The sequence below is a fragment of the Dromiciops gliroides genome, chromosome 3 (assembly GCF_019393635.1).
Source record: "Dromiciops gliroides isolate mDroGli1 chromosome 3, mDroGli1.pri, whole genome shotgun sequence".
Taxonomy (NCBI): domain Eukaryota; kingdom Metazoa; phylum Chordata; class Mammalia; order Microbiotheria; family Microbiotheriidae; genus Dromiciops; species Dromiciops gliroides.
This window is the reverse complement of record NC_057863.1, coordinates 666,104,915-666,115,472: the sequence shown is the minus strand read 5'-3', so window position 1 is coordinate 666,115,472 and position 10,558 is coordinate 666,104,915. Positions and strand designations below refer to the sequence as shown.

Sequence of the window (10,558 nt, the reverse complement as noted above, 5' to 3'; positions counted from 1 at the left end):
CCCTCCCCAGCCCTGGCTCTTCCCTCATCAGGCCCGCTCTTCAGCTCTGACCAGGACTCAGGATTCTCTTTGATGTTTTTATTAAGATTTCACTTTGTCTCGCTTATTAAATAAAAGGAGTGAAGAAGAAGGGCCCTCTCATCTCCCCTGGGGCCACAGGAAACAGAGGACCCCAGGACCCGAGGGCCCTGCCCCCCTTGACCCTAGGCAGAGAGTCAGGTCACCCCCTTCCCTTCAAGGTGCACTGCGCTGTGTAAGCAGGGGAGGACAGGAAAGGGAAGTGCCGGGGGTCAGCGGTCAAGGGTCAGTGACCCGCCCACCCCTCCCCAGGAAGACAACGTTGGGAATAGGGCCTCGGCCCATCTGGTGACCGCGGTCCCTACCCGGGAGCTCGCCGTGGGCCCTGTGGCCGGAGCCGGGCCGGGCTGCAGGGCCGCCCCAGGCTCCTGGCCGGGCAGGCCCCGCGGAGCAGAGACAGCACTGGGGACAGGCCAGTGAGAGGCCCTCCCTGGTCACTCGTGGACATCCCAGATCTCAGACAGCAGCGGGGGGAGCTTCTTGTCTTGGAGGCGTAGGGCAAACACCTGCTCCGAGTGCACAGAGCTCAGGGTGCGCAGGCTCACCAACTTCATCAGCATCCGCGGGAATCGGAGCTGGTCCTGGGGGGCAGGGGGCAAAGGGGTGCCGTGAGAGAGACAGCGCCCCGGCTCCTCGGCCTGTCCCCCTCCTGGCCCCCCCATATCCCACCCCGCTCCCCGCCCGCCCCCAGAGCCCCTGGGCTACCTGGGGCATCTTGAGGCGGGTGTAGGAGAGCAGGGCCTCTACGTAGGGCTGCTGGAGGGCCTCCACCCTGCTGGGCTCCTGCACGTTGGGCCGGTCGGCGGAGAAGATGTTGATGGCAATGAGCAGCGCATACTCGGCGTCGTCCAGGCCCAGCCGCCGCATGGCCCGGGAGAACTCGAAGATGGGGTTGATGAACTCCACCTGCAGCCCTGGGGGGCAGATGGGGCTGCTTGGCGGCCTTGCACGCCCCTCCCCCCAGCCTCCGGTCAGGTCAGCCTTGCAGCAACCTCCAGCGCCCCACAAACAGCAGGTGCTCATTCAGCGCCACCCACTGCCCTTGGGGCCAAAGCCTGTCCCTCCTCCCTCCCTTTACGCACAAGCTTCATCCAGGACCCCAGACCTAGAACCCGTCCTTCCTCCTGCTGCTGCCAGCCCCCCCCCCCCCCGGGCCTGGGTACCCGCTCTGTGGAAGTCGTCCTTGCTGTAGGTGAAGTCCTTCAGGAACGTGATGCACTCCGTCTCGTGGTTGTACCGCCGGGCAGTCTCCAGAAGCATGATCTGGGGCGGGAACGGGAGGTCAGAGCCGGCCCTTCCCCGACACCCCTCCGGGTAGCCGCAGGCCCACCCCACATGGGCTTGGGGCTCACTGTCACAGGAGGGAGGGGCCGAGCTTGGCCCAAGGGTCCCTTTGGCACCCCCATTCTGAGGCCTATGCTATGAGAAGGGGGGGGTTCCCCCATGGACTCATCCCCCAGCCCACCCCAGTTGGGCCCAGGGCAGGGAGAACCTCGATGGTGGAGGCCTTGAGCAGCGCGATCTGGTCCTCGCGCCCCAGCTGCAGGAAGCCGGGCACCTGCTTGGCAAAGTCCACGATTTCCTGCACCGAGATGATGGCCAGCTCCGTGAAGTGGGCGAAGCGCTGCTGCCGCGCATCCCTCGACTGGGGGTCGGCCCCCAGTGGCCAGGGCTATGGGAGAAGCGGCCAGTGGCTTAGGTGGACGCCAGACTGCGGCAGTCCCAGGGCCCTCCCCCGGGCCCCTGCAGTCATTACCGTGACCTTGGGCTGGTCAGAGAAGGAGCGCTTGTTACACTGCAGCTGGGCCGACACCAACTGCTGGATCATAAGCTTCTGGTCAGGCGTGAGCTGGACGCTGGCACTGTCCGCGGGGCCCGGCCCGCCAGCCTCTGAGGATGTGGCTGGAGAGCCTGTGGGCCCAGGACCGGGAGCCCCAGGGGTGACTGGGGCCCCCGGGCCTGGCCCCGGAGGCTGATGCTTCTGGATCTTCTTCTTGCGGATCTGCTCCTCGGACAGGACACCTGAGAGGGAGACGCCCATGGGCCTGAGTGCACACCGCCAGCAGTGTGCCCTCCCACCCCACTGCCAGCCACCTGGCTCACTCACACTGCTCCCGCATGCCCGCCTCACGGCACTTGCGCAGGCGGCACTCCTGGCATTTGCGGCGCATGAAGGCATCCATGTGGCAGGTGCCCCCACCACGGCAGGTATAGCGCCGGGCACCCCCCCGCACCACGCTGCGCCGGAAGAAGCCCTTGCAGCCCTCACAGCTGAGCACGTTGTAGTGGAAGCCGGACGCCTTGTCCCCGCACACGCGGCATAGCTCATGACCCAGCATCTTGGGGGCTGGGCCCTTCTTGCGCTTGCGCTCTGGCTCCAGCTCATCCATGGTGGCTGGGTGGGGAGAAGGGCAGGGTGTGAGGGAAGACAGGACAGGCTGGGAACGTGGGGGCGCACGGCGGGTGCAGGACCCCACCCCCTGCACTGGGGCCCAAGGGCTTACCCATGCCGCAGGCAGAGCCCTCCCCGGCCGGGACGGGGCCATCGGGCTCGCTGCTGGGGGGCCCGGCCCCGGTCGTCCCCGGCTCCGGCCCCTCTTCTTTTATGAACTTTGAGGTGCCATCCTCGTCCTCACCTGGGGGAGAGGGAGAGGCTGGGGGGAGCTGCCCAAACAGAGACCCCTTGCTCTGAGCACCGAGGTCGCTGCCCCACAAGCATTTACGCGGGCCTACTGTGCGAGATGTGGTGCCTACTGTGCGCCCACATTGGGCTAAGCACTGAATGCTTTACAAAGAGTATCGCCATAAACCTGTGAAGTGGCTGCTGTCAGAGTCTCCCTCCGGGGCAGAAAGGACTTTGGTGACTCACCCAGTGCCACACAATAAGCTTTGGGGCAGAATCTGAACTCCGCACCCCCAGTGGCCTCTGGATGAATGAATTAGACACGCCCAGACCAGAGTTCAGATTCTGCCTCGAAAACTCTGCCTGCCCTCGGCTGCCAATCACGTCCCGGAAGCCACCCCCAGCTTCAGTTCCCACATCTGCAAAATAAGGGGCCCCCTGTAACTGTGCCTCTGCCACTGAGAGTCTGGGGGCTCTCCCTGGATGGAGGCGAGACCCCACTCACCGGGGGTGGGCGCAGGGGCTGGGGCAGCGGGGGTGCCCAGGATCCCAGGGGAAGCCATGGTGGGTCACGGCAGGCGAGCCTGGGGGGAGGAAGGAAAAGTCCAAAATGAGAAACTGAGGCTCTGACCCCAGCCCCGCCCCTCCTGACCCCCCTCCCAGCTCTGACCCAGCCCCGCCCCTCCTGGCCCCTTCTCCCCCAGCCCCGCCCCTCCTGGCCCCTTCTCCCCCAGCCCCGCCCCTCCTCCAGCCCCGCCCCTCCTGACCCCTTCTCCCCCCAGCCCCGCCCCTCCTGGCCCCTTCTCCCCCAGCCCCGCCCCTCCTCCAGCCCCGCCCCTCCTGACCCCTTTCCCCAGCTCTGACCCCGCTCCTCTGTCCCTCCCCCCTTACCCGGCTCATGGCTGCACACGCCACAGCTCCAGTGCCGGGCGGGGAGGCTCCTTTCCGCAGCTGTCCCGGAAGCGTCGTCCGTCTCCCTCGCCCCCTCCGTCCACTGCCCACCGCCCACCGCACGCAGCCGCCGGCTCCAGGCCGGCCCCCCCCCCAAAGATCGCCCCGCGAAAAGTAACTTCGCCACTTCTTCCGGCAACCCCAGCTCTACGTCACTTCCGGCCTGACTGGGGCGGGGCGCACGTGATGCATGGTTCAGCCAGCCGGGGCGGAGTCTGTACGACCTTCTTCCGCTGTGTACCGGAAGAAGGTCCCGACGGTCCCGGAAGGTCCCTCATCTGCCTTGCCCGGGTTGGCGCACGACCCCGCGCGCGGCAGTTCCCAAGCCCGGCCCGGCTGAGTCGTCATCCTCGCCCCGCCCCGCCCCTCCCCGGGGCGGTAGCACCTTCCGTGGCTCCCTCTTTTCTCCGAGGAGGGGCTCCGCCCCCACTCCTTTAGCCCAGAATCGTGTGTTTGAGGGCATCCAGCGCCCTCGACAGGGCAAAGCGAAGCAGCCCCCTCCGGCAATGGAAAACCCGGCGGGGGAGGGGCGGGAGGGGGCGGGGGAGGGGCGGGGGCCGCCATCCCTTAGCAGCTGCGAGATCCTGGCCAAGCCCTCACCCCTCTAGGCCTAGGTTTCCTTGCCTGCAAAATGGAGAGCTGGCGCCGGCTGGTGGGGGCGGGGGGTGTCTTCATTTGGAGCTGGACCCCCCCCCCCGTCACTCAGGCAGGCGGGCCTTGGCAGAGTTGGGGCGCCCCCGAGCCCCAATAGGGCACCCCTTCTCCGGCGATGCAGCCGAGCCTTCTGGGGGTCTTCGCGGGGCCCAACGGCCTCAGAGACAGGTCCTGCATTCATTCAACAAACAGTGGGGCAAGTCCCTGCCCCGAGCCGGGCCGGGCGCTGCTGGCCTATCCCCCCGGGGGGAGCCCTAATGAGGGGTGCTGTGGGAGCTGAGTCTCGAAGGCTTGGAACAGAGACCCCGCAAAATAACCTGCTCCAACTCCCCCGCCCCCCCAGGAGAGAGCGCGCTGTCCTTATGCCTGGGTGTCTGTCCGTCTGGATGTTCAGCATCTGTCTGCCCATCCATCCGTCTGTCTCTCCATCTGCCCAACTACCCCTCTGTCCAGCCCTCTGTTCCTCCGTCTGTCTATCCATCCGTCTGTCCCTCTGTCCCTCCATCGTCTACCCATCCCTCTGTGTCTCCGTCTGTCCGTCTGTCTCTCTCTCCATCTGTCTGCCTGAGGGGATAATTACGATAATTCCCTGTTCCTGAGAATCTAGACTTGCTGGGACCCTTCAGTGTTTTTGAATCAATCGGGATGATTGATTGGTTTGTTTTCTTCCTCGAGAGCCTGGCCTGCCTCCCCGGAACAAAACAGAACTTCTGCAGAAGTTCGGAAACAGATCAAAGCAGGATGTTCTTCCTATCTCACAGGCTTGCCCGGCCCTTGAGAAAGGAAGGTGAGATCTCTGCTGCTCTAGCAAGCAGTTGACTTAATGTCTTGTTTGTTTAAAACTGTATTTAAGGGGCAGCTAGGGGGCGCAGCGGATAGAGCAATTGACCTGGAGTCAGGAGGACCCGAGTTCAAATCCGGCCTCAGACACTTAACACTTACTAGCTGTGTGACCCTGGACAAGTCACTAAACCCCAGTTGCCTCACCAAAAAAAAACCAACTGTATTTAAGGGGCAGCTAGGTGACACAGTGGATAGAACACCGGCCCTGGAGTCAGGAGGACCTGAGTTCAAATCCAGCGTCAGACACTTGACATGTACTAGCTGTGTGACCCTGGGCAAGTCACTTAACCCTCATTGCCCCACAAAACCCCAAAAACCACTGTATATAAGTCTTCACTGGGTAAATGGTCTTTGGAATCTCACCTGTGGTGAGGACCCTCTGCCTGGGACCTTTCCCAGTCAGGACTCTGGAAGCTGTGAGCCGGGATTCCCCAGCTAGAAATCCAGATGCTGGTGCTTCCCTGATTTGCTGATGTATGTCTTTTATTATTATAGCTGGGATTGTTCTTGTGTCTTTGTTTCTCTGTTTCTGTGCCTCTGAAACTTGTTGCCCTTGTCTAACTCACTATCCTATAATGAATAAAGTTCTTGTAACTCTAGAAGTGTGAGTGCTTATTGTACCTCGCCAGTCTCAAAACCTTTACAATACACTGCCCATCTGCCCGTCTACCCCTCTGTCTGTCCCTCTGTCTGTCTACCTACCCATCCATCTTTCTGTCCCTGTTTGTCTATCTGAATGTCTTCCATCTATCTACCCATCCATCTGTCTGCCCATCCAACTGTCCCTGTCTATCTGTCTGTCTCTCCATCTCTCCATCTGTCTGCCCATCTGACCCTCCATCTGTTGTCAGTCTGAATGTGTCTTCTGTCTGTCTCCATCCGTCTGTCCCTCCAACTTGTCTGTCTGTCTGTCCATCTGTCTGGTTTCACACAGGCTCCAGTCAAAGGCTGGGGGTGGTCTCCTGTGCCGAGGGGAAAAGCCTGGACTTGAGCCTGTGGGTAATGATTAGGGGGTGGGAAGGTAATGACTGGGTGGGGCGGGCAGCCAGAGGTGGAGGGAGACAGGACTGGGGCTGAGCGACTCAGCTCCATCACTGCACTTCGGGAGCAGAGAGCATGGCCGGGATGGGGGGTCCCCTGAGATCCCTTCTGCTCCTCTGGTTTCTGGGGCCCTCGGCATCCTGGGGGAGCCCACCCAAGCCCCCTCGGGGCCCCTTGCTTTTTGTGACCTTGGTGAGGCGCGCCTCCTGTCCCTGCCCCAGCCCTGTGTCTGCACAGGGCCGGCCTTGATCCCAGATCCCCCCATTTCCCCAGGTCTATCGCCATGGTGACCGTGCCCCACTGGACTCCTACCCCACAGACCCCCACAAGGACAAGACCATATGGCCCTGTGGGCTAGGCCAGCTGACCCAGGTGAGGAGACCAGAGACCGGGGCGGGGTGGGGGGGGAGTGCCCTGGGCTCCCCATGGCCCCCTCGCTCCCCTAAAGCTCCCCACCCATCTTCAGGAGGGCGTCCAGCAGCAGGTCGAGCTTGGCCACTTCCTAAGGGCCAGGTACCGCGACTTCCTGAGCCAAGAGTACCACCGAGAAGAGGTAAGGAGGAGATCAGGCTTGGTCCCTGGCCAGCCTCTGCCCCCCCAGTCTCGGACCTGCCTCCCCTCCCTTTTCAGTTGTATGTGCGCAGCACAGACTATGACCGGACCCTGCAGAGTGCCCAGGCCAACCTGGCCGGGCTCTTCCCGAGGCCTCCCTTCACCCCTGGCTGGATGCCGGTGCCCATCCACACTGTCCCGGCCACTGAAGACAAGGTCAGGGCCCCGCGAGGAGCCAGCTTGGGGCCAGAGGCAGGGTCCTGGGTGGAGAGACACCGGCCTGGAGAGAGGGAAGGCTGAGGCCTGGCCCCGGGTGTCGGGTGTCGGGCAGAGGGTTGGGTCTGCTGGGAGCTGCACTTCAGGCGGGGCATCGACCCCTGCCCTGGAAGGTCCTGCCTGGGTCTGAGGCTCCCTGTTTCTGCCCCTCATGCAGCTGCTCAAGTTCCGGACCCAGGGATGTCCTCAGTACCAGAAACTGCTGGAGGAGACAGTGGGGGGCGAGGAGTACCGGGCAGCCCTGGAGAGCTGGAAAGTATGGGGGGACGGTGGGAGGGAGGGCTTGCACGTGGCTGGAGCCGGGGTGCTGGGGGCTCTGGGGTCCCTCCCTCTAGCTGTGGCTGCTTCTCCCCAGGATTTCCTGGTGCATGTGGGGAACCTCACCGGCCTGTCCCTTGCCGAGGGGCCCCTGCACAGGGCCTGGAAGGTGCTGGACACTCTGATCTGTCAGGTAGGCCCCCCCACCCCAGAGGTCCCCCCACCCCCCATCCCCCACCCCAACCCCATGCTGCCTTCTCCACCAGCAAGCCCACCGACTCCCCCTCCCAGAGTGGGCCACCCCCGAGGTGCTCAGGTCTCTGGCCCAGGTCTCGGCCCTGGATGTTCGCGCTCACGTGGGCCCCCCCAGGGCACAGGAGAAGGCCCAGCTCACTGGAGGTGAGTGGGGAGCCAGCGAGGGTAAGGGAGGGGGTGGGGAGAGGGGAGGAAGGAGGGCTTCATCCTGCCCGCTTCTCCTTTGCCAGGAATCCTGCTCGATGCCATCCTCACCAATTTCACCCAGGTCCAGGCCCGAGGGCTGCCTCTCAAGATGATTATGTACTCAGCTGTGAGTGCGGGCACAGGGCTGGGCACAGGATGGGAAGCCAGGCTGGAGAGCAGCACTCTGGGAGAGGAGCTGGAGGGTCACAGTGGACCACAGCTTAGCAGGCTAGGCCTCCCAGCAGAGCTCTAGCTTAATCAAACTTGGCCAGCAAGGGCAGAGCCAGGACTGGCAGAGAGGGAGAGCTCAGGGAGCAGAGACCAGGGAGGAAGTGTCTCCACACTCAGTGTCTAGGAGAGATGGGGGGGGGGGCGGGCTGCCCTGGGGAAGGGAGGCTTGGGGATGCAAAGGTCAGATGGTACTTTTGGGAGGGGGGTCAAACTGGCCACTAAGCACTGTGCTCCCTCCCACAGCACGACAGCACCCTGCTGGCCCTGCAGGGTGCCCTGGGCCTCTATGATGGGCACCACCCACCTTATGCCGCCTGCCTGGGTTTCGAGTTCTGGGAGCACCTGGAAAGGCCAGACCAGGAGGAGGAGGAGGGGTAGGCGGGAAGGAGGGGGCCTCCCTCCTCTCTTCTGTCCCAGGCCCACAGGGAGCCCTCCCCTCACACAGACCGTCTCCCTCAGGGGTCTCGGCTGCCCTCAGCAGGGTCTGGGTGAAGCCGGGGCACCAAGTCAGGGAGCTTCTCTGGACCTCGGGATCTTCCTCTGCCCTGCCAAGCTCTGCTGTTCTTCAGGAAGATCAGCCTAGGAGGGAAGGGGATGGAGCCCAAAGCCCCTAACCCTGGTGTCCCTCACCCATCCTCTGTCCCCAGGAACGTGACCGTGTCTCTCTTCTATCGGAACGACTCCTCCCGGCGGCCCCTGACCCTGGAGCTCCCCGGCTGTCCCTCCCCCTGTCCCCTGGGGCGCTTCCGTCGGCTCACTGCCCCGGTCCGGCCGCCGCCGGGGGGACCCCCCTGCCACCACCCGGCCAAGGATGCTGAGCCTCCAGGTGGGCTTGCTCCAGCCCCAGGGAGGAGGGGGGGAGGGGACCAAGCTCCCAGCGGCCGGCTCACCGCCCTCCTTCCCCCTCTCTTCCAGGTGCCGCGGTGCCCCTGCTGGCAGGGGCTGTGGGGATCCTGGGTGTCCTCAGCCTGGGGCTGGGGGCTCTCCTGTGGAGCGGGGGCTCTCGGGGGCCCCGGGAAGGCCCTGTCTAAGGGGCACAGAGATGTTCAGCTTGGGGATTCACGGGCTGGGGGAGACAATACAGACTCCATTTAAAGCATCAACTTTTATTAAGCTCGGCTCTGGGGAAAGGGAAGGGAGGGGGTGGGGTGGTGGGGCGCTCGTGTGCGCGCGCGCGCACACGTGTGCACACTCCATAGTCCGCAGGCCGAGCCTCGAGGGGCTGACACTATCAAATGTGCTACATCAGTTTCTGAGGGTTGAGATCTCGTGATCACTGGCCCTGGAGTCCAGAAGCCCTCAGTTCAAATCTCACCTCAGACACTTACGGGCCACGCGACCCTAGACAAGTCACTTGGCCCCTACTGCCTTGTTTCCATGGGGTGTCCCTGGCCCCCGATGGCTCTGGAGGAGAGAGCGGGGCTGGTGACCTCACACAGCCCTCCCTCACTTAGGGCCAGGTCAGGCCCAGCCCTCAGACTCCCAGAAGCCCCCTCCCCGTCACTGAAAGCTTGCTTGTTCATTGGCTGGGTGACCCAGACCTGGGGATGGGGGTGGGGGTGGGGGAGGGGGAAGAGGGCGGGCTGTGTGATCTTGGACAAATCCCCAATCCTGGAGCGTCTGCCCGGGGCAGGTGAGCCCCTGTTGGAGAGGGGGCACCCTCTGGACAGCCAGCTTCCAGGTGGGGGGCACGGCCCAAAGTGGGCATCATGGGGGGCTTCCAGGCCCGACCTCGCCCCCACATCTGTGCTGGAGACGGGCAAGATGCTGCTGAAGAGGGGGCCCTGGGGGGGGGGGGCGAGAAGCCGCCTTAAGTGACCCCATGGCCTCTGCCCCCGCCCCTGCTGAGGGTTCCGAGCCCGGGTCATCAGCGTCCTGTGTGCGTCCCTGGTCCGGCTGCGCCCCGCTCCCTCACGCCCCCGGCCCTTCCTGTTTAATCCAGGGGAGATTGGGGCCCGCGGGGAGGCCCCAGGACACGGGCTTTCCACCCCCACGTTTCGCGGGAGGGGCCCCGGGCAAACCCCAGCCCCTCACCCAGCCTTGCTGCGGGGTAGGGGTGGGGCCTCTACCTAAGCCCCGCCCCCTCCCGCGGCTCGACCCGACTCCGGGGGGTGGGGCCGTGGGGGGAGCGCTAGGAAGGGGTGGGGCACCCTGTCTGTCCTCTCGATCAGGCAGAAGTGGAGGGGGAGAACGCCTTTCCCCACCCCCTCCTCTGCCGGGGGGGGGGGGGAAGAGTCGGGGTCTTTCGGCCCCTCCCCCAGGCCCTGGGAAGGAGGGGTGCCTCTGCAATTAGAGCTTCTCCTAGGGCCGAGGAGGAGACCGAGGGTCCTAGAAGGCTGCCAGGGCGGGATGTCGGGGGAGGGGTAAAGGAGCTCTGTGTGTGGCCTAATGGCTGCTCCCACTTCTCAGGAGGAAGCCTGAGCCCCAGAACGGGTTCCAGGACAGAGCCACGACCGCTCCCTCCGAGCGTGCGCGCGGCCCCGGGACGCGCGGCTGGGCGCGCGCACGGGAGGGGTGGTGTCACGTGCCGGGGGGAGGGCTTCTCCGGCCCCGGCGCTGGGCTCGCACGCGCACGGCCCGGGTCACGTGGCCGCCTTGCTCTAGGTTCCA

At 64.5% G+C, this 10,558-nt stretch overlaps 2 protein-coding genes across 2 annotated transcripts; one reads left to right on the top strand and one right to left on the bottom strand.

Moving 5' to 3' along the window:
• Positions 1–63: 63 nt before the first annotated feature.
• NR1H2 (nuclear receptor subfamily 1 group H member 2) lies at positions 64–3,814 on the bottom strand. Its single transcript, XM_043995402.1, has 9 exons — positions 3,593–3,814; positions 3,207–3,285; positions 2,583–2,714; positions 2,186–2,473; positions 1,835–2,100; positions 1,571–1,750; positions 1,242–1,341; positions 784–992; positions 64–659 (listed from the first exon to the last, which is right to left on the bottom strand). Exons 2-9 carry the CDS (start codon positions 3,262–3,264, stop codon positions 513–515), a joined length of 1,380 nt encoding a protein of 459 aa, XP_043851337.1. The 5' UTR covers positions 3,265–3,285; positions 3,593–3,814; the 3' UTR covers positions 64–512.
• Positions 3,815–4,421: 607 nt separating this feature from the next.
• ACP4 (acid phosphatase 4) lies at positions 4,422–8,991 on the top strand. Its single transcript, XM_043994078.1, has 13 exons — positions 4,422–4,570; positions 6,084–6,148; positions 6,261–6,382; positions 6,464–6,562; positions 6,657–6,743; positions 6,821–6,958; positions 7,176–7,274; positions 7,374–7,469; positions 7,543–7,675; positions 7,762–7,844; positions 8,192–8,322; positions 8,596–8,774; positions 8,864–8,991. The coding sequence occupies exons 1-13, from the start codon at positions 4,422–4,424 to the stop codon at positions 8,977–8,979; spliced, it is 1,497 nt and encodes a 498-aa protein (XP_043850013.1). The 3' UTR covers positions 8,980–8,991.
• Positions 8,992–10,558: the final 1,567 nt, after the last annotated feature.